Source organism: Phyllobates terribilis, unplaced genomic scaffold (genome assembly GCF_046119375.1).
Source record: "Phyllobates terribilis strain yellow unplaced genomic scaffold, ASM4611937v1 Scaffold_12__6_contigs__length_324123572, whole genome shotgun sequence".
NCBI classification, from domain to species: Eukaryota; Metazoa; Chordata; class Amphibia; order Anura; family Dendrobatidae; genus Phyllobates; species Phyllobates terribilis.
Window position 1 is genome coordinate 294,306,852 of NW_027362772.1, and position 24,000 is coordinate 294,330,851.

Genomic DNA, 24,000 nt, shown 5'->3' on the forward strand with positions numbered 1-24,000 from the left:
GATCACATTTCTGTTGTGCGAGGTTGGGGGGAGAGGACAGAGGAAGGAAGCATGATTGTTACCTCGCCACCAACACAACAGGGACTTGTTGCTCCTGGATGCGCAACACACATGAGTGCCTTCTTGCTGCACTACCTGCAACATGACCCTCGAATTGTGAGAATTAGAAATAATCCTGACTACTGGGTTGCCACACTGTTAGATCCCCGGTACAAAAGTAAATTTGCAGAAATTATTCCTGCCATAGAAAGGGATGCACGCATGCAGGAGTATCAGCAGAGACTGTTGCAGAATCTTACATGTGCTTTTCCACAAAATACCAGTGGTGCACGTAGTGAATCTCACAGTTCCAACTTGCCAACCGTGGGACCGTCAAGTGTTCAGCACTCAAACCGTAACAGAACCACAGTATCTGCTGGTAACATCAATTTTGCGCAATCATTTCACCACTTTTTTAGCCCATCCTTTGCAAGGCCACAGGAGACAAGAAGTCTGACACATAGTCAACGCCTAGAGACAATGGTACAGGAGTATCTCCAAGTAAACATTGAAGCCACGACTGTGTCACTGGACCCTTGCTCTTTTTGGGCTTCCAATCTGGATAAATGGCCGGAGCTAGCCACTTACGCCTTGGAGATCTTGTCATGCCCCGCAGCCAGCGTTCTGTCTGAACGTGTGTTCAGCGCTGCTGGTGGTGTGCTGACAGATAAGCGCACGCGGCTCTCCACTGATAATGTAGACAGACTCACGTTCATAAAGATGAACAAATCATGGATCCGAAACGACTTTTCTACCCCTGTGTCATCCTGGGGAGAGTAAAAGCTTGATGATTGGTTAAAATCACCCTACCAACCGTTTTAAGCTTTCAAATTACTAATCATGTTTATCTGTATCTTGGCTGGAAAATAATTTGGGCTTTGTAGCAGTGTGCAGCACTGATTCTATTAGGCCATCTATAATAAGCTCCACCAGATTTAAAATTACTAATCATGTTTATCTGTATCTTGACTGGAAAATAATTTGGGCTTTGTAGCAGTGTACAGCACTGATCCTATTAGGCCATCTATACTAAAGCTTCACCAGATTTAAAATTAATAATAATTTTTAGCTGCATCTAGCCCGGAAAATAATTTTGGGGCTCCGAGATGCGCAAGACACATAAGTGCCTTCTTGCTGCACTACCTGCAGCATAACCCTCATATTGTCAGAATTCGAAGTAATCATGACTACTGGGTTGCCACACTCTTAGATCCCCCAAACTTTTCGATCACCCTTTTCATTTTAATAAAGACCAAAAAAATGGTCATTTTTGAAATTATAAGCATTAGCAGGTTGTTAGAAACTGAAATCAAACAGTTTTCAACTCAAAACTTTATTCTAGGTGATGTTACATTTTCACATAGGACCCCTTGTTCGAAAGGAGCTTCTGAACTCTCTCGTCCATTGAATTTGTCAGGTTTTGGATGCTTTCTGCTTCAATTGTTTTGCATGAGGACAGAATACCCTCCCAGAGCTGTTGCTTAGATGTGAACTGCCTCCCGCCATCATAGACACTCCTTTTAATGATGCTCCAAAGGTTCTGAATGGGGTACAGGTCAGGGGAGCATGGGGGTCACACCATAAGTTTGTCCCCTTTTATGCCCATATCAGCCAGAGATGCAGATGTTTTATGTGCAGCATGAGATGTTGTGTTATCATGCAGAAAAATGATCTTGCTGTGAAATACACGGTTCTTCTTCTTGAACCATGGCAGGAAGTGCTGTTTGAGAAAATCCACATACATTATGGAGTTCATCTTTAGCGCCTTCAGGGATCCTAAAGGGGCCGACAATCTCTCTCCCCATGATTCCAGCCCAAAACATTACTCCACCTCCTCCTTGTTGGCGCTGTAGCCGTGTTTGCGTGGGATGTCCATCAACCAGCCATCCTCCACTCCATCCATCTGGACCATCGAGCGCTGCACGGCACTCATCCGTGAACAAAACAGTTATGAAATCAGTCTTCATGTAATGTTTGGCCCACTGGAGCCGTTTCTGCTTGTGTGAAGTGGATAGAGGAGGTCGACAGGATGGCGTATGCACAGCTGCAAACCTCTGAAGGACCCTGCATCTTGTTGTTCGGGGGACGTTGGAGGCACAAGCATCTTCAAAAACTTGTCTGCTGCTATGACAAGGCTTTTTTGCCTCTGCTATTTCAACCTGACGTAATTGCCTGTAGGAAAGAGTCCTCAATTTGCCCTTATCAGCACGCACACGTGTGTACTGTGAATCAGCTACATACTTCTTGATTGCCAAGACACTTCATCCTGATCATCGCACAATGTTGATTGTAGTCATGCCTTGACCTAAACACTCCACAATTTGTTGCTTCTCAGCAGCCGACACATCCTTTTTCTTTCCCATTTTGGCAGAAAATGTAGGCTGCTTAATAATGTGAGACAGCCTTCTTAAGTAGTCTTGCCTTTCATTGGACACACCTGCCAAACTAATTAGCACAGGTGTCTGCAATTGCTTACAGTGATATAAAGAGCCCTGACACACATCACCATCAATGAGTTTAACTGACAAACAAACAAATTCTTCCCTTATCACTCCTAAACACTTTTTGCATAATAATTTGGAACGCAGTGTACATGTGCTTTTCCACAAAACACCAGTGGTTCACGTAGTGAATCTTACAGTTCTAACTTGCCAACCGTGGTCTGTATGGAGTTGTTCAATAAAGGGCCCAAAATTAAGATAACATAGATGGGAGAGGTCTCTATGAATAGGAATTCCTAAGTATTTGATACCCTGTGAGGGCCAGGCAAAGGGAAAGTTGGACTGGATGGAATCCTATATGGATTTGGGGAGGGAGACATCGAGGGCCTCAGACTTCGCTGCATTGATTTTAAAATTTTACCATGTAACAAAGTGATCTATTTCAGCCATAACAGCATGGATGGATATATGTGATTGAGTGATATATACTAGGACATCATCAGCAAATAGAGAGCACTTGTACTCGGTGCCTCCCACCTCAATCCACCTAATATTGGGGTTATGGCGAATTGATGAGAGCAGGTGCTCCGTCACTAGGATGTATAAGAGAGGGGACAGAGGACATCCCTGCCTTGTCCCATTGGTGATTGTGAAAGGTGATGAAAATGTTCTGATGCACCCCCTGGGCCTTGGGACACCCGGAGCCGGACCCTTTTTGGTGGATGCTGGTGGTTGTAGTCTTCGTGGCGGTGACCCGGTTCGGTGGCTCAGTGTGGTCAAACCAGTGGCGGAACTATTTATGTGGTTTTGATGTTTAAATGTCCGACTACGCCACCCGTGGATTGCGGTCAGAGTGAACCACCGCTGCAGGGCAGACCGCTGTGGCTGGTGTTGTGGGTGCAGCACAGCGTAGCATAACTCCCCACGGGAGGAGTATAGCCTCAGGGCAGTGTATGCGGAGGATGGGGGTGATGGTGCAGGGCAGCAGCAGTAACGACACGGAGTCAGTGATGCAGTCCAGGGCCTTTACTCACAGTTCTTATTATCCAGACCACGTCGGCAGGTAACGGCTGCCCACGTCGTACTGTGCTCACCAGGTGAGGGGCTCAGACAACTCCCAGATAACTTTGGAGCGCTTCACAGGACCCCCTTTGTGTGTCCTTTGTCTGGCCTTTCTTACCAACCCTTCTGTCCGGCTGCCTCGGGCCTCCTCTTGGTAAACTTGGCGCCAGTTTCCCTGACCCTATGTGGTGCCTTCCTAGCGGGTGTAGCGAGGGGCTGCGCCACATAAAATGTCACAGCCTCCGGTTTCTAGCTGAGGGTCGTTTCCTGCCTCCACTAGTTTCGGGGACCGGTCTCCCCCTTTGGCCTGACCCCTCCACGCAGGTGGATTCGGGCGTGCGGTGGCGACTCGCCCGTCCGCACCCCTGGGATCCCTTCATTCCTCGTTCCTGGAGCCTTCTCCGCTCCTCTTCCTTCCTTCTCCCTCTTCCAGGCCTGGGCCTCTGTTACTAGGCCCGCCTCCGGAGCAGAGCTCATGCAGAGCCCCTGCTCCCTGCCACTTCTGCTCAGACTTCTCTGCACTGAACTAAGATGGTGCCCACCTTTTATACTCCCTTCTCAATGCACCCAGGAACTGCTTCCTCCCTGCTCCTGCACTACAGGGTTCCCCTTCCTCAGTGTTCCCTCCCCCCACTCCAGCCAGGGACAGGGACTGTCGTGCCCATCTCAGAGGCATATTGGTCGCCCTGCCCCACGGCAATGTGGTGTAATGCATGCAGGTGTCGGGTCCTGATCCACACTCCATCCTTACCTGAGAGTGAGATATCACACCTCTGGGTGAGGTGCAATACCTCTGTAGCAACCGAGCCCTCAGGGTGCTACAGTTCCATTTATCTTCAGCCTAGGTGACGTATTGTGATACAGGGCCGTGATTTTGGCTATAAAAGGGTCCCCTAGACCCCTAACCCAAGCTTTTTAAGAGAATCATATATGGCGTGCCAGGAGACTCTATGGAATGCTTTCTCAGCATCCAACGAGAGTATCTAATTACAAATTTTTAACTGCATCTAGCCCAGGAAATACTTTGTGCCTAGTAGCAGTGTCTGCTAGTCAGCGGATTATCCCGGCTGTTAAGCAAGCTACACCACCTGTAGTTTGGACACTTAATTTTTTCAAAGGAAATGCTTCGGGACCACGGGATACTCAGTGAAGAGCATCAGGAGGCACCCCAAGGCATAGGGGCTGGGACTGGCAGTAGGATGCCTTGCGGTGGACAGCCGAGCTCGATCCTTATAAAAGCTTTTCAACTGCAGCAGCTTTAGTGGACGCTACTGGAGCTGGAATTACGCGGCTGCTGGCATGAGACTTGCCCTCCAATAGATCCTTGTAAATGGATTTAAAGTGTATTCATTCAAATTAGAGAGACAATTTAAATTAAAAAGCTTAGAGCTGCCTCCACCACAGGGGGGCTCGCTCGACCCACCAGCGGACAGGCACCAGTATTGGGAGAGGGGGGCTGGCCATCAGGGTTCACCGCGGCTCTGGCACAAACCCGGCGACACGGAGGTGGCACGGGCAGGAGCGGACTGGCCGTGTCGGCTTCTCACTTTTTGGATTTTAGAAGGGCATGACGTGCCTATATCTGTGTCTCCCCCTCCTTTTACTCCTCCACCTCTTTTATTTTTGCATGACTATATGTACTTGTCACTTTTCCATGTGTTAGTTATGTCTTCTGAGCAGTTTGTCAGCTTTTGGACACCTTTGAAGGTGTTTTCTATGTGTTTCTATGTGTTTTTGTTTGCCTGCCATTGGTTTTAACGGTGTTCGAAGGTGTTCGACGGACAGTTCGACGAACAGTTCGGCGAACACACGGGTGTTCGACGAACCGAACCGAACTCGAACACTACGGGGGTGGCTCAACACTAGTCTCGACAGGTGCTCCAGATCTACCTGGAAAGTGCTGAACCCCCTTCCTGTTGGCCGCAGTACTCCACGAGGAGCTGAGGGAAGCTTTGCGGCTAAAGTTCATCTGAATGTGAGTAAAAACCCTGGATGACTTCACACCCCGCTTCAGCCTGTTATTTCCTGCGCGGCACTGCACCCACCATTCCTCCTTACACTGCCCTGAGGCCTGCTCCGCCTGCAGGGAGCCGTCCCATCTTTGCTGTCTGTAACACTGGCCTCAGTGGACTGAAGTGTGACGCTCACAGCCCTCACCCTGGGAAGTGGGGTTACTCGGAGCCGGGTCAGATGTTTAGGGGGTTGCAGTCGTGGCCCAGACCGGGCCTGTGCCCAGGGCCGTCACACTGAAAGGTTGTAATGGGCTTTCAGGGTTGAGTGGTATTTTCCGAATACGCCACCTGTGGTGCCTGGTGATTCGCCACCAGCGCTGCGGCAGTCCTCTGAGGCGGGATGTAGTGGCAGTAGAAGATGGTACTACTCTCCACAGGCGGAGCAGGGCCTCAGGGCAGAGAAGAGGGATCAGGGGAGTAGTAGTGGGTGATGTGGTGCAGTGTGGTGCCGCGCTGAAATAATGAACCGGAGGTAATTGATGCAGTCTTCCAAGCTTTACTCACGATGTTAGGCGTCAGCTGCAAGGCCTCTCCTCACGGCGCGCTGCAGCCACCAGGAAGGGGGTTCAACACACTCCGGGTAGTTCGGGTGCATCAATCAGGACCCCCGCACCAGAGTGTTCCTAGAATTTCCCACTAGGTCCTCTCCTGTCCGTATGTGGTGCGTGTTACAAGGCTGGGTCTCCCTCTGGCTATACACAGAACAAGGATACGGGCGGTGACTCCGCTCCGTCCATTTCCCGGTGGGATCCTCTGAGCCTCCGGGCTTCTCTGACTGAGACGTGAAGTAGCAAAGCCAGATATCGGGGGCCGGTACCCCTCTTGCAGCAGGAGTCCCTCTGACTAGGCCAGAATGAGGGTAGCTGGTGGCGTATGCCGCTCCGTCCGCATCCCCCTGGGATCCTTTTGCCTGTGCAGCTTTACTCCTCCGCTCCCCTCCAGGCCTTCTTAGGTAGGGACCTTGACCGGGTAGAGACAACCGTTAACTCTAGCCCGCTCCTCGCCTCAAGGCCAGAGATTGAGGACCGTCTATCTTCAATCAGCTGCAGGTTCCACCGGAAAGCCACATTCAGTGATGAAGACCACAATCAAAGACCTTGAACCTAAGATGGCCGTTGTTTAAATATGAACAAATAAGTGTAACCTAAAAGTGCCTTCTCCACCCTCACCCACTACATATTTCCCCCCTATCTTTGGTTCCCCCCACCTCCTATATCCTGGCTGGGGCAGCACTATGGTGCCTTAAAGCCCCCCTCAGGACAGGAGTGGTGTAGTGTTGAATGGATGGCTGAGTCCTGAGAGATGCTCCACCCTTACCTCGGAGAGGAGATACCACACCTCGGTATGAGGTGCAGTACCTCTGTGGCGACTGAACCCTCATGGGCGCCACAGAAGCAGTGCTGGTGTCCATCACCGGGAACCGTAGGTGGCATAGTCGGAAAATACCACTCAACCCTGAAAGCCCATTAAATCTTTTATGTGACCGCCCTGGGCACAGACCGGGTCCGGGCCCCGACTGCATACCCACGACACCTAAACTGACCCGGTTCCGAGTAACCCCATTTCCCAGGGAGGGCTGTGAGCGTCACCTTGGAGAGGAGATACCACACCTCGGTATGAGGTGCAGTACCCCTGTGGCGACTGAACCCTCAGGGGCGCCACATTCCCCCCTGGTGAAACACAGCATGTCCGCGGGCTGCAAAAAGAGCAAAGCATTGGTACAGACTTTTTTAAATTTTTGCATAACAGTAAAACTGTCTTCCCTTTATGGGAGGTTCAATTCTTGAACATTGCATAATATCTATACAATATAAATATAGAAAAACATTAAGTGCCATCATGCATGTATAAAAGACATTATGCACACATGGGAGACATTCAAGAGACATTATGCAAGTAGACAGTTCTGTAGAAAATATTGTAGAAAAGAGTCAGTTCAGCAGCATGAGGGACCTGTTGGACCTCCATTAGAGCCACTCCAGACAGGTTATTCCTCTGAGGTCTGAGGTAGAAGTAGATGCGGTTTTTGCATAAAACCAATAGGGAGCACCTAAAGAGATGCAGAACTTTATACAAAAGGAGTCTGTCTACTGCTAAAGTCTGCAAGGACAAATGTCTCTTTAAACCGGGAGGAAAAACAACATAATAACGTTCAACAGTTAGCTAGTCAACAGGGAGGTTCAACCTCCGGGGCTGCTTAGTCCAGGTATCCCCACCTGGGAAAAGGCTCGTTCTTCCCTATGGAGCCTGAAAGGTCCTCCACTGGCAGGCGCGCGGGGTTCTCACCCTTGAACACCCTATGGACGTCCAGGGCGTACCAGCCACGCACCCCATGGTGGCGGGTGTATGACACCAGATCACCCGGGAAGAGGTTCCGACCAGGGTGTCCCTCTTTCAGTTGTGGCTCGACGTCCCGCCGGCTGACGAAGACGTCCTGCTCAAACTGGGGACTCCGTATGAAGCCCCATCCTGCCTCCTGGTGGAAGCGGACTATCAGCCCTTCCTCCTGGGGGCTTGGACGAGCGGCCTCCTCCCGGCGGGCCCTTGTCTTGGCAGCTTTGGAGCGTACCTCCAGACGCTCGAAGCGGACTCTCCTCTCCCGCCGCTCCTTGTCAAGTTGGAGGAGCTCCCTTCGACAGAACTCCTTCCTCCTCTGCGCTTCAGCCCGGGTCTCATGGGGGAAGCCTATTAGGTCGCCCGCCTGGTTGTCCCAGGCCATCTCCTACGCCGCCGGGCAGGTGACTAGGGGCGCGGGTAGCGGCAACAGTAGGGGTTGCTGCAGGTCCTCAACCAGAACGGACCAGTCCGGGTTGGGGCTGGTGGTCTCCCCAGTAAGGGCAGGATCCTGCTGACCGGGAGTCGGGAGGCATAGCATGTCTCCAGTGACGGCGGTGGCTTGGGCCTCGATCTCCAGGGCTGATAGCTGCTCCCAGATAATGGCGCCCGGGGACAGGGGTGCCTGCATGATGCTAAGAAGGGGTACAGTGCATTCCTCGCGCGGGCTGGGGATCTCCATTTTACCCGCTCCTGGGTTGCGCACGGCCTCCTGGGTTTCCTCCTCCTGGGCTGCTGCTCCTATTGTTAGGCTTGCAGAACCTTGGCGGCGGGACCGGATCTTTTGCAACACCTCCTCCCGCCATGCTGCGGACACCGATCGCTGGGCCTCCGCAACCATCCGGGTCAGGTCCTGTGACTCTTCACGGAGGAACTCGGCCTCCTCCTGGGTCAAGTGAATCCCTTCCATTCCACGGAAGGTGGCAGCTTGTGGACCAGCGTTGGAGGGCTTAAAACGACTCTCCTCGGCAGTGTCCATCACTGCTGCAGTGTGCGGTGAGTCTCGGAGTGTTGCGGCCACACCTCGTTGTTGCCTTCGTCTCCTCCTCTTTTCAGGGTGGCTCCAGGGTGACTGGATGACGGGCACTCCCAGGGACGTCCCTTCTGTTTTGACGGACATCCCTGCGTGGACTGTCTCTGCTGGAGGGGGCGGTCTGCACTTTTGGCGCCATTGGGGAGCCAAGCCCACGATGGGAGGTGCTGGGTTGCTGTCCTTTCTGCACATAATGGAGTCCGTTCTTCTTGGGCGGGCGGCACATGGAATGTGAAACGACAGTCTTTCTGTAAAGGCGCGCAGTACCCGGTAGCAATGGGGACAATTTCTTCTGTTGCTGCAGGCACGCAATCCTGCCGACTACGCCAGAAATGTGACATTCACAGCCCTCACCCTGGGAAGTGGGGTTACTCTGAACCGTGTTTGGTGGGTTGCAGTCGTGGCCCGGACCCGGCCCATGCCCAGGGCCATCACACTAAAAGGTTGTAATGGGCTTTCAGGGTTGAGTGGTATTTTCCGACTACGCCACCTGTGCAGCAGTGCGGCAGTCCTCTGAGGCGGGATGTAGTGGCAGCAGAAGATGGTACTACTCCCCACAGGCGGAGCAGGGCCTCAGGGCAGAGAAGAGGGATCAGGGGAGTAGTAGTGGGTGATGCGGTGCGGTGTGGTGCCGCGCTGAACTAATGAATCAGAGGCAATGGATGCAGTCTTCCAAGCTTTACTCACGATGTTAGACGTCAGCTGCAAGGCCTCTCCTCACTCCTCACGGCGCGCTGCGGCCACCAGGAAGGGGGTTCAACACACTCCGGGTAGTTCAGGTGCATCAATCAGGATCCCCGCACCAGAGTGTTCCTAGAATTTCCCACTAGGTCCTCTCCTGTCCGTATGTGGTGCGTGTTTCCAGTCTGGGTCTCCCTCTGGCTATACACAGAACTAGGGTACGGGCAGCGACTCCGCTCCGTCCATTACCCAGTGGGATCCTCTGAGCCTCCGGGCTTCTCTGACTGAGACGTGAAGTAGCAAAGCCAGATATCGGGGGCCGGTACCCCTCTAGCAGCAGGAGTCCCTCTGACTAGGTCAGAATGAGGGTAGCTGGTGGCGTATGCCGCTCCGTACGCATCCCCCTGGGGTACTTTTGCCTGTGCAGCTTTACTCCTCCGCTCCCCTCCAGGCCTTCTTAGGTAGGGACCTTGACCGGGTAGAGACAACCGTTAACTCTAGCCCGCTCCTCGCCTCAAGGCCAGAGAACAAGGACTGTGTATCTTCAATCAGCTGCAGGTTCCACCAGAAAGCCACGTTCAGTGATGAAGACCACAATCAAAGACCTTGAACCTAAGATGGCCGTTGTTTACTTATGAATGAAAAAGTGTAACCTAAAAGTGCGTCCTCCACCCTCACCCACTACATGGTCCCCCCCTATCTTTGGTTCCCCCCACCTCCTATATCCCGGCTGGGGCAGCACTATGGTGCCTTAAAGCCCCCCTCAGGACAGGAGTGGTGTAGTATTGAATGGATGGCTGAGTCCTGAGAGATGCTCCACCCTTACCTCGGAGAGGAGATACCACACCTCGGTATGAGGTGCAGTACCTCTGTGGCGACTGAACCCTCATGGGCGCCACAGAAGCAGTGCTGGTGTCCATCACCGGGAACCGTAGGTGGCATAGTCGGAAAATACCACTCAACCCTGAAAGCCCATTAAATCTTTTATGTGACCGCCCTGGGCACAGACCGGGTCCGGGCCCCGACTGCATACCCACGACACCTAAACTGACCCGGTTCCGAGTAACCCCATTTCCCAGGGAGGGCTGTGAGCGTCACACTTGCACAGACACAGCACAAGTGACCTCAGAACTATAGTCCGTCATGATCGGCTGTGTTATTACTGCTCCTGAAAGGCATTATACGGAGACCTGCCAGGTGATGTGATCCCTCTTTTCTATATTTTGTTATCTGAAATGAATCAAGAATTATTCTGATTCGTAAACTTCAGTGAATTTCAAAAAATGTGTGCCTATTTTGATCTGTGCAGAATTGATTTTTCCTACTGTAAGATTTTAATGCTGGAAAAAGAATATATTTTTGGTGGATTCTGCAGCAGAATTGTGAACTTGGAAGCAGATTTACCATATTGTCTTGTTGGGATGAGAAAATCTTTCATAAAAAAGCCCTTCAATATTTAATTTCATTATTCTGCCTGCCCATTAGACTCTTTTGCTGCATCTATCATTTTACATGGACATAAGTCCTGCTGTTTATTACAGATCCTGAGCCGGCCCCGTACGACTGAGGTAAATGTACGACGCCCATATTAGCGGCCTTCGGTCTATACAGTGGATATATGATGAATTTGCAGGAAAGGGTTAAAGTGAATGCATCAAAAGTTCTGTTTTCATTTTCCCATTCAGTATTAAAAGACACAATTTAGGGTGAGAGAAGGGCATTAAGAGGTCGGTGACTGTTATTGTGACTTTTTCACCTCTGTGTATTTTTCAATATTTGGATTTTTTTTTCTGCAGATCATATTAAAGGCGATATCTTGATTGACCTCAGTATTGGTTCTCTGGTTCATCATCTGTTTGCAGCCTGCGATTTTTTCAAACACATCATCGTGCTGAAGATGAGAGACAGATGCATCATGGAGCTGAAGAGATGGGTGGACGAACGTACAGGAGCGTTTGATTGGAACCACGCCACAAAACTTCATGTAGACATGGGAGAAAACAGGTGAAGTATTTTTCCAAAATTAGGAAAAACCTAAGGAAAGCAGTTCTTAGTGTAATATTGTATATCTTATGTTTTACCTGATGTTACAATGATGGTTTGTTCGGAATTAAATTTTAGATCTCGGTAGGAAAGTTTACATTTGTCCACTGAGGACAAAATTCTCAATGGTCGAAGCTGTAGAATAAATGACACTGGTGTAAGGATAGAGTAAAGCTATATTCATTTCATATAAGAGTTAGAGGTATAAATTAGGAACTTCCCAAACCTCAGCACTGATGTATATATCCAGTGTATTCAACTGATTCCCCATGTGGAGACAAATGTTTGCCATTCACCAAGGTGCAAAAATGAGTATTTCATGGTATAATTTTTTTGCAGTGGAACACTCTACCAGAAGGAGCTATTTTCTGCATTTGGTTTCAGTTAGAAAAATGGAGAACTATGTCTACTTTATTGTATTTGAAAGAAACAAAACATTTTTTTATCCAAAAATTGTGAGAAAATACAATAAGTTAAAAGCATAAAACTTTACTCTTAGCTGAATTCAAGTATTTCCCCAACAGGAAGCTGATGATCCAGCACTAACCACTGAGCTCTAATGTCTAGTGATGAACGAGCACTGAAATGCTCAGGTACTCGTTGCACGGGTCGAGCAAATTGGAATGCTCGATTGGTCAGTCTGAGAAACGAGCCCAATGTAAGTCTATGAGAAAATCGAGCATTGGCTCCCCCAGGCAGACAGCAGAGGGCCTTAAATTTGCCCAAATTGACGGGAACAGTGCTCAAATGACATGGGAACAAAATGGGGAAGACCCCAGGTCACTGCTGTCAACAACGTTGTCAGAGGTATTATGCCACTTTTACGGACTCACAATGAAACATACAAAAATTAAACCAAAATGGATTTTCCAGGGAAATATGTCAAAGAACATCCTTTCAAGGTTAATGACTTGTATATAAGGCAAAATAAATAACCAAAAACCAAAATGCTCCTCAACACCTTGGAGACATTCCAATGCCCCTTGCAAGAGACGTAGAGCTCAGAGAGCCTCCTAAAAACAAATTTCCCATTATTAGGAAGTGGGTCTCCCATGGTGTTTACCTATGCAGTGAAGCAAAGGCAGCCAGAAATTTGGAGGAACTCCAATGCCTCTTGCAAGAGACGTAGTAGTCAGAGAGCCTCCTAAAAACAATGTTCCCATTATTAGGAAATGGGTCTCCCATAGTGTTTGCCTATGCAGTAAAGCAACAGCTGCCAAAAATCTGGAGGAACTACAATGCCTCTTGGAAGAGACATAAAGTTCAGAGAGCCTCCTAAAAACAATGTTCCCATTATTAAGAAATGGGTCTTCCATAGTGTTTGCCTATGCAGTGAAGCAACGGCTGCCAAAAATTTGGAGGAACTCCAATGCCTCTTGCAAGAGACGTAGAGTTCAGAGAGCCTCCTAAAATCAATGTTCCCATTATTAAGAAGTTGGTCTCCCATAGTGTTTGCCTATGCAATGAAGCAACGGCTGCCAAAAATTTAGAGGAACTCCAATGCCCTTTGCAAGAGATGTAGATATGTTGATATGGTACGTATGGAGGTGATATGGTGGTGGAGGATGAGGATGCGGAGAAGGAGTTAGACCTCCCCAAAAAACTACACTCTTTTTAAGTTTACAGTGCATTGTGAAAGTATTTGGCCCCCTTGAATTTTTCTACCTTTTGCCACATTTCTGGCCTCAAACATAAAGATACAAAATTCTAATTTTTTTGGGAAGAATCAACAACAAGTGGGACACAATCGTGAAGAGGAGCAAAATTGATTGGATATTTTAAACTTAATGTGGCAGAAATGTGGCCAAAGGTAGAAAAGTTCAAGGGGGCCAAATACATTCACAATGCACTGTATGTTATGCTGCTATCATTCGGTGGTGTTGAGAAGTCTGGCCCAATCCAGCCCTTGTTCATTTTTATAAGTGTCAGCCTGTCAGCACTTTCAGTTGACAGGCGAATGCGCCTATCGGTTATAATTCCACCGGCGGCACTCAAAACCCGCTCTGACCAAACACTAGCGGCAGGGCCGGTTCAGGACCTCCAAGGCGTAGACAGCCAGTTCATGCCATGTGTCCAGCTTGGATACCCAGGGCCGGTTCAGGACCTCCAAGGCGTAGACAGCCAGTGTATGCCATGTGTCCAGCTTGGATACCCAATAATTATAAGGCACAAAGGAAGTTGGTACGGTCGGCAAGGTACTCCCTCACCATCTTCCAAAACTTTGCACTCCTTGTGAGAGTACCCCCCGCCTCAGGGCCTGTGCGATGGGAGGGTCTGAGAAAACTGTCCCAGAACTTTGAAAGTGTTCATCTGCCTCTGCTGGATTGCATTTGTGGCTCTCTCGCCTGTACTCCTTGGTTGTCCAATGAACTGTGATCTCTGCGCCAGCGTTTTCAGATGGGAATTTTTTCACTAATTCCGCAACAAGAGCCTTCTCGTACTGCACCATTTTATTAGGCCTGTCCTGCAAAGGAATAAGAGACATAAAGTTCTCCCTGTAGCGTGGGTCTAGAAGCATCACCAACCAGTAATGACTGTCACCCAAAATTTGAACAATGCAAGGGTCATGGGAAAGACAGCGTAACATAAACTCAACAATGTTTGCCAGACTGCAAGAGGCAAGACTTCTGTGTCCTCACCAAGAAGACGACTGACCATGATGTCCTCCTCATAATAATAATAATAATATTTTTTTATTTTTATAGCGCCAACATATTCCGCAGCATTTTAAAAATTTTAGGAGGAACTTATACAGACAATACAGAATAAGCATATTTCATATCCAAAGGAGTGAGGGTCCTGCTCGCAAGCTTACAGTCTATGAGGAAATGGGGGAGAATAGTAGAATGAACATATATTGTATAATGCAGCCTTGATATACTAAATAGGATAAATAATACATGGACTGGTCGCCTGCCAGTATGTGTGCAGTCCTGACAGAGGCTATTATGTGCATGGTTGGTATGAACCTGAAATTGAAGATTTTAATATGGGGGAAAACTGGGATGGACAGATAGTGTGTGGAGGCGATACGCCAGTCTAAAGAAATGGGTTTTTAGGGTCCGCTTGAAACTGTAGGTATTGGTAATTAATCGAACTGCCCTGGGTAGTGCATTCCAAAGAATTGGCGCAGCACGAGAGAAATCTTGGAGACGGGATTGGGAAGTTCGGATTATGAAGGATTTTAGTTTTAAGTCACTGGCAGAATGGAGGGCACGTGTTGGGTGGTAGACTGAGACAAGGGAGGAGATGTAGGGGGGTACTGAAGCATGGAGCGCTTTGTGGGTAAGCGTGATAAGTTTAAATTGAACTTTATATTGGATGGGTAACCAATGCAATGACTGGCACAGGGAAGAGGCATCGGTGTAGTGGTTGGCGAGGAATATGATCATGGCTGCTGCATTAAGGATGGATTGGAGAGGGGAGAGTTTAGTAAGAGGGAGCCCGATAAGTAGAGAGTTGCAGTAGTCCAGACGGGAATGAATAAGAGCTATAGTAAGAGTTTTTGCCAAGTCAAAGGTGAGAAAAGTTCTGATTCTTGAGTTGTTTTTGAGGTGTAGATGACATGAACGAGTGAGTGATTTGATGTGAGAAGTGAAGGAAAGATCGGAGTCAAAAATGACCCCAAGACAGCGGGCTTGTTGCTGGAGAGTAATGGTTGAGCCACAAACGGAAATGGCAATATCGGGCACAGGTAGGTTAGTGGAGGGAGGAAATATGAGTAGTTCAGTTTTTGACAGATTCAGTTTTAGACAGAGGGAGGACAGAATGTTAGACACAGCATCAGCATAGAGATGGTACTGAAAACCGAATCTGCTGATTGTTTGTCCAATGGGAGCAGTGTATAAGGAGAAAAGACGGGGGCCTAGGACTGATCCTTGAGGAACTCGACAGTAAGGGGAAGGAGAGAGGAGGAGGAGCCTGCGAAAGACACAGAGAAGGAGCGGTCAGAGAGATAGGAGGAGAACCAGGAGAGAACAGTGTCCTTGAGGCCAATAGTGTGGAGCATAGTGAGGAGGAGCTGGCGATCCACAGTGTCGAATGCTGCAGAGAGATCCAGGAGAATCAGCAGGGAGTAGTGACCATTAGATTTATCTGTTAGTAGATCATTAGAGACTTTAGTGAGGGCAGTTTCAGTAGAATGTAAAGAGCGGAAACCAGATTGTAAAGGGTCAAGAAAAGAGTTGTCTGAGAGATAGAGGATTAGACGGGAATGGACCAGGCGTTCCAGGAGTTTAGAGATAAAGGGAAGATTGGAAACAGGTCTGTAGTTGGCCGTGCAGTTCTGGTCAAGGGATGGTTTTTTAAGTAATGGATGTATGCTGGCATGTTTAAAAGAAGAGTGAAAGATACCAGATGAGAAAGAGAGGTTGAAAATTTTAGTTAGGTGAATTGGGAAAGCTGGAGCAAGGGACTGAAGGAGATGTGAGGGAATAGGGTCATTGGTGCAGGTGGTAGGGCGAGAAGATGCAAGGAGCCTGATCACTTCCTCTTCCGTGACTGGTTCGAAGTCAGAAAGTGAGCAAGATACAATGTGGCGCGGGAGAGCATGCATAACGTTTGGTGATTGGGAGAAAATTTCCTGTCTGATATGGTCAATTTTTTCTTTGAAATAAGTGGCCAGATCGTCAGCGCTGAGGTTGGTGATCGGGGCCTGTGCTGTTTGATTGAGGAGAGAATGAAACGTGTCAAAGAGTCGTTTAGGGTTATTGGAAAGTGAGATTATGAGGTTGTTAAAGTAGGTTTGTTTGGAGAAGTGAAGCGCAGGGTTATATGTTTTCAGCATAAATTTATAATGGAGGAAATCTTCGGGCAGATTAGATTTTCTCCACAGCCTTTCAGCCCACCTGGAACACCGCTGGAGAAGACGTGTTTGAGGTGTGTGCCAGGGTTGTCGCCGTCTATTCCGAATTGTTCTCTGTGTAGGAGGTGCGGCTTCATCCAGGGCACATTGCAATGTTTTGTTATAAAGCTTCAGTGCAGAGTCAGGACATGAGAGGGAGGAGATTGGGGCCAATGATGATTGCAACTTTTTCATACATTTCTGGATGTTAATGGTGCGTATATTTCTATAAGTGTGGAAAGTGGGGGGGTCTTGAGTAGAGTCACAGTTCTTGACAGAGAATGAAAGAAGATTATGGTCAGACAATGGAAGGGGAGAGTTAGTAAAGTCATGTACTGAGCAAAGCCAGGAGAAGATCAGGTCCAATGTGTTCCCGTCCTCATGTGTAGGAGAATTAGCAAGCTGTGAAAGGCCGAAGGAGGAGGTTAGTGATAAAAGTTGAGCGGCAGATAGGGAAAGAGGATCGCCAATTGGGATGTTAAAATCTCCCATGATTATCGTGGGGATGTCGCAGGATAGAAAATTTGGAAGCCAGGCATTAAAGTGATCCAGAAACTGACGGGAGGGACCTGTAGGGCAATAGACAATGGCCACTCACAGGGAGAAGGGCTGGTAGCGTCTGACTGTGTGGGTCTCAAAAGAAGAGAAGACAAGGGAGGGTACTGGGGGGATAACCTGAAAAGTACATTTTGTTGAAAGAAGCAGACCAACACCTCCACCTGATCTGTTGTTTGGTCTCGGAGTATGAGAGAAGTGTAGGCCACCGTAGGAGAGAGCTGCCGCGGCGGTGGTGTCCGACTGCTGGATCCAGGTTTCAGTGAGAGCCAGAAGTTTGAGGGAATTAGAGAGGAAAAAGTCATGGATGTAAGAGAGTTTATTACATGCTGAGCGCGCATTACAAAGGGCACAGTTGAATGAGACAGAAGATATGCAGGGAATATCAATGAGATTAGCAGGGTTACTGAATGTAACAGGGAAAGAGTTGGTGTTATTACTGGAGGGTCCTGGATTAGGAGAAATATCACCTGCGACTAAGAGAAGGAAGATACAGAGAGTGAGCACATGGTTGAGAGATTTGTGAGAGCGTTTCCTCTGTTGCATGGTGGGAGTGAATGGATCTGTGTGGTATAACATTGTGAAGAGAGCATGACAGCTGTACATAGGAGAAGAGAAGAGAGAGGGGTTAATATGGATGAAGTGTGCAGAATTTGTGGGAGAACGGTGAATGTGGATGATTGTAGCAGCCAGAATGTAAATGGCACAAATACAAATGGTGAATACTGTTTGCAAGACTGATGACCTGGAAGCAAGTTTGTTTAATTGTCTTGCATGTCTTACCTGTCTCCTGCCCTGTCGAACTGCCATATCTAACTGCCGAGACACTTTGATAAATTGTGGCACTTCGATAAAGTATGCATAAATGTAATATGCATAAATGCCCCCGCATAAATGCTGCCCCTTGACTATGTCTCAATATATAGGGACGTATCTGCTTAGATCTACACAGATTTAACTCGTTCTCAATCAATCAACTAGTTAAGACAACAGGAGACCATAAAACTGCAGAAAAAAACAGACTGGCAACTCTACATGGATCATAAACTGTTAAACTAATTGTGATGACCTTAAAGTATCATGGATTAAACAACGTAGGTGAATTTTATATATATATATAGATATATATATATATCTATATATATATATATATATACCAGTGATTGATTAGCTGCAGAGTACTGCAAGTAACATGGAGAAACAATGTAGATTTCAGAAGAGATTACACGGAGCAGAGGACTGAGATATATATACCAGTGATGGATTAGCTGCAGAGCATTGCAAGTAACATCGAGATACAATGTAGATTTCAGAAGAGATTACACGGAGCAGAGAAGTGAGATATATATACCAGTGATTGATTAGCTGCAGAGCATTGCAAGTAACATGGAGATACAATGTAGATTTCAGAAGAGATTACACAGAGCAGAGGAATGAGATCTATATACCATCCTTTTCTTCTCTGTCCTCAGGCCGTCCATGCTGAACAGACGGTATGGCAGTTGTGCAGGTAGTACCGGCTATAGCGCAGGAAACTAGCTCCTGTTCTTCCTGCTTCTCCTCCTCTTCCTCATTGTCACCCAATCTACTTTGGGATGAGATGAGGCTGGGCTGTGTGTAATCACCCTGTATGGTTCCTTGCTCCATCTCATCGTGCTCTGCCTGCAATGCATCCTCTTTAATTGAGAGCTGAGAGTGTTTCAGAAGACATAGAAGTGAGATGCTGACAGTAATTAGGGCGTCATCACTGCTCACCATCTTGGTGGAGTCCTCAAAGTTTTGGAGGATGGTACAGATGTCTGACATCTATGTCCACTCCTGAGGTTTTATGTGTGGAGTCTGACCTGAAAACTGACATCCTTGTTGATGCAGGTAGTCAACAACTGCAATGCATCCTCTTTAATAGAGATGAGCGTTGTTCTACTCGAACTGTTCGCCAATCTCAAATTCGAGCTGTTTTGGGTGGTGTTCGAGCCGTTCGGCGAACACGAACGATTTGAGAAAAATTCGGCTGTTCGAGGTTATGTTCGATAACTGTTCGTGCACCAAAATCATAACTGGATTTTTTCTCAGTAATGATGAAAATTAATGTTAATACGCAGTTTGAGTGTACAGCGGGGTGGGGGGAGGGGCAGGGGATGGATCTCTGCAGGAATAATGAAGATCTCCATTTTTTTTTCTCTTTCCCGCATTTACAGTGGGGAGGTGCAATCTGTCAGCCTATCAGCAGCGCACACACGGAGCGAAGTGCTTTTTTTTCACACAAGCAAGGGCATGTGTCATTGGCTGTGTATGTCACATGTCCTTGCCCTATAAGACCCAGCCATTTTCCCCGTCGCCACCATTTTCTCACTGCTGCAGCTGCGTGTTAGACGGCACCGCTGTTGCTGTGTGCGCTATACCTTGTTAATTTCAAGCCAATTTTCGCACAAATCTACAGATAGCTTGGGAGTAGGGAATAGTTGTGATTGCAGTCCTTTTAAGGACTAGGTTACAGCATTTCCTACGACTTTTATCAGGCAGGTCTGTGCTCTTAAATAGATAGATTGTGGGAGTAAAGACTAATTGTAATTGCAGTCCTTTTCAGGACAAGGTTACATCAGTTCCTATCAGTTTTTACCAGGCAGGTCTGTGCCAGTGCTGTGCAAGTTTTTTCCACAGCATTTGGCTGAATCTAGCAAAGCTAATCCTTTTTGGCCTATTGCAGAATGTGTTAGTCAGTGGAGTAGCCTATCTGTGTTGCAAGATATACCACCTGTGTATAGAATACCAATTTTTTTACTGCACCTAGTGAAGTAAAATATTTTGGCCATAGCATCATTCTATTAGTCCATCTATACTGACCTCCATCAGGTTGCAAATTGAATATAATTTTTTTCTGCATCTAGCTCTGAAAAAATATTTGGGCTTCTAGCAGTGTGTGGGACTTGTTCTATTAGTCCATCTATACTGACCTCCATCAGGTTGCAAACTGAATATAATTTTTTTCTGCATCTAGCTCTGAAAAAATATTTGGCCTTCTAGCAGTGTGTGGGACTTTCTCTATTAGTCCATCTATACTGACCTCCATCAGGTTGCAAACTGAATATATTTTTTTTCTGCATCTACCTCTGAAAAAATATTGGGCTTCTAGCTGTGTGTGGGACTTGTTCTATTAATCCATCTATACAGACCTCCATCAGGTTGCAAACTGAATATAATTTTTTTCTGCATCTACCTCTGAAAAAATATTTGGGCTTCTAGCTGTGTGTGGGACTTGTTCTATTAGTCCATCTATACTGACCTCCATCAGGTTGCAAATTAAAAATAATTTTTATCTGCATCTACCTCTGAAAAAATATTTGGGCTTCTAGCTGTGTGTGGGACTTGTTCTATTAGTCCATCTATACTGACCTCCATCAGGTTGCAAACTGAATATAATTTTTTTCTGCATCTAGCTCTGAAAAAATATTTGGCCTTCTAGCAGTGTGTGGGACTTTCTCTATTAGTCCATCTATACTGACCTCCATCAGGTTGCAAATTAAAAATAATTTTTATCTGCATCCAGCTCTGAAAAAATATTTGGCCATCTAGCAGTGTGTGGGACTTTCTCTATTAGTCCATCTATACTGACCTCCATCAGGTTGCAAATTAAAAATAATTTTTTGTCTGCATCTAGCTCTGAAAAAATATTTGGCCTTCTAGCAGTGTGTGGGACTTTCTCTATTAGTCCATCTATACTGACCTCCATCAGGTTGCAAACTGAATATATATTTTTTCTGAATCTACCTCTGAAAAAATATTGGGCTTCTAGCTGTGTGTGGGACTTGTTCTATTAATCCATCTATACAGACCTCCATCAGGTTGCAAACTGAATATAATTTTTTTCTGCATCTACCTCTGAAAAAATATTTGGGCTTCTAGCTGTGTGTGGGACTTGTTCTATTAGTCCATCTATACTAACCTCCATCAGGTTGCAAACTGAATATAATTTTTTTCTGCATCTAGCTCTGAAAAATATTTGGCCTTCTAGCAGTGTGTGGGACTTGTTCTATTAATCCATCTATACAGACCTCCATCAGGTTGCAAACTGAATATAATTTTTTTCTGCATCTACCTCTGAAAAAATATTTGGGCTTCTAGCTGTGTGTGGGACTTTCTCTATTAGTCCATCTATACTGACCTCCATCAGGTTGCAAATTAAAAATAATTTTTATCTGCATCCAGCTCTGAAAAAATATTTGGCCTTCTAGCAGTGTGTGGGACTTTCTCTGTTAGTCCATCTATACTGACCTCCATCAGGTTGCAAATTAAAAATAATTTTTTGTCTGCATCTAGCTCTGAAAAAATATTTGGCCTTCTAGCAGTGTGTGGGACTTTCTCTATTAGTCCATCTATACTGACCTCCATCAGGTTGCAAACTGAATATATATTTTTTCTGAATCTACCTCTGAAAAAATATTGGGCTTCTAGCTGTGTGTGGGACTTGTTCTATTAATCCATCTATAAAGACCTCCATCAGGTTGCAAACTGAATATAATTTTTTTCTGCATCTACCTCTGAAAAAATATTTGGGCTTCTAGCTGTGTGTGGGACTTGTTCTATTAGTCCATCTATACTAACCTCCATCAGGTTGCAAACTGAATATAATTTTTTTCTGCATCTAGCTCTGAAAAATATTTGGCCTTCTAGCAGTGTGTGGGACTTGTTCTATTAATCCATCTATACAGACCTCCATCAGGTTGCAAACTGAATATAATTTTTTTCTGCATCTACCTCTGAAAAAATATTTGGGCTTCTAGCTGTGTGTGGGACTTTCTCTATTAGTCCATCTATACTGACCTCCATCAGGTTGCAAATTAAAAATAATTTTTATCTGCATCCAGCTCTGAAAAAATATTTGGCCTTCTAGCAGTGTGTGGGACTTTCTCTGTTAGTCCATCTATACTGACCTTCATCAGGTTGCAAATTAAAAATAATTTTTTGTCTGCACCTAGCTCTGAAAAAATATTTGGCCTTCTAGCAGTGTGTGGGACTTTCTCTATTAGTCCATCTATACTGACCTCCATCAGGTTGCAAACTGAATATATTTTTTTTCTGCATCTACCTCTGAAAAAATATTGGGCTTCTAGCTGTGAGTGGGACTTGTTCTATTAATCCATCTATACAGACCTCCATCAGGTTGCAAACTGAATTAAATTTTTTTCTGCATCTACCTCTGAAAAAATATTTGGGCTTCTAGCTGTGTGTGGGACTTTCTCTATTAGTCCATCTATACTGACCTCCATCAGGTTGCAAACTGAATATAATTTTTTTCTGCATCTAGCTCTGAAAAAATATTTGGCCTTCTAGCACTGTGTGGGACTTGTTCTATTAATCAATCTATACAGACCTCCATCAGGTTGCAAACTGAATATATTTTTTTTCTGCATCTACCTCTGAAAAAATATTGGGCTTCTAGCTGTGTGTGGGACTTGTTCTATTAATCCATCTATACTGACCTCCATCAGGTTGCAAACTGAATATAATTTTTTTCTGCATCTAGCTCTGAAAAAATATTTGGCCTTCTAGTAGTGTGTGGGACTTGTTCTATTAATCCATCTATACAGACCTCCATCAGGTTGCAAACTGAATATAATTTTTTTCTGCATCTACCTCTGAAAAAATATTGGGCTTCTAGCTGTGTGTGGGACTTGTTCTATTAATCCATCTATACAGACCTCCATCAGGTTGCAAACTGAATATAATTTTTTTCTGCATCTACCTCTGAAAAAATATTTGGGCTTCTAGCTGTGTGTGGGACTTGTTCTATTAGTCCATCTATACTGACCTCCATCAGGTTGCAAACTGAATATAATTTTTTTCTGCATCTAGCTCTGAAAAAATATTTGGCCTTCTAGTAGTGTGTGGGACTTGTTCTATTAATCCATCTATACAGACCTCCATCAGGTTGCAAACTGAATATAATTTTTTTCTACATCTACCTCTGAAAAAATATTTGGGCTTCTAGCTGTGTGTGGGACTTTCTCTATTAGTCCATCTATACTGACCTCCATCAGGTTGCAAATTGAATATAATTTTTTTCTGCATCTAACCCAGCCAATAGTTTTGGCCTAATACCACAGTTTGGCCACTCAGCTCTGCTCGGTTCCCATCCATTGTTTTTTTGTGCAAACAACTCCAGAGTTGTGAATTAGTTAACCACCAAAATGAGTGGAAAAAGGCCTGCTGCTGGTGGAAAGGGGAATAGGCGTGTTGGGAAGGGGAAAAAAGGTTGTGTCCGTGGGGTAGGTGTTAAAGCAACAGTAACATCTGCAGAAGAAAGACCATCTTCCAGCCAAACTGAAATGTCTACTTCTTTTAGCGGACAATGTGATAAGATCCCTTTCTTACGGCCACGCCAATCGCTACAAATTCCAGATGAGGCACAAAAACAGCAGGTGCTTCAACGGATATCAAGTGCTCTTTTAGGTGGGCTCTCCTCCACATCAACTTCAACATCACAAATACTCCAGTCCTCAAAGGTGTCACCCCAATCGCACTTGCTTCCTCACAGCTCCCAAATCTCCAGCTGCCCGTCTGAGTATGAGGTAGAACAGATGGTTGAGTCTGCAGAGCTGTTTACTCATACTATAGCCTGGGAATCAGAGGTCGACTCCAGCGCTTCTGTGAATCCAGACGAGGAAATGATCTGCACTGATGCCCAGAATCTTTATGAGTCGGATCCAGGACCAGACGCAGAAGGTTCTGACCATAATGTAGACCCTCATTCCCAAACTGTAACTCCTGTTGGTGGAGACAATGAGGAAGACGATGATGAGACTCAAATACCTGATTGGAGCGACAACTTTAGTTTTTTGTCAGGGCAGGAACAGGTTGGCTCTGAGGACGACGGGTGTGATAACGCACAGGGTGATGATGATGAGGTTGGAGATCCCACTTACTGTCAACCCACAGTCAGCCAAGAGATGAGGTCAG

General features: G+C 46.4%; 1 protein-coding gene across 1 annotated transcript in view; it reads left to right on the forward strand.

The window, feature by feature from the left end:
- Window positions 1-24,000, forward strand: part of LOC141172730 (nicotinamide N-methyltransferase-like) — a 117,226-nt gene that overhangs the window by 55,303 nt on the left and 37,923 nt on the right. The window contains exon 2 of the mRNA XM_073657201.1: window positions 11,399-11,606. Within this exon, the coding sequence (XP_073513302.1) occupies window positions 11,399-11,606 (208 nt within the window). The remainder of the gene's footprint in view (window positions 1-11,398; window positions 11,607-24,000) is intronic.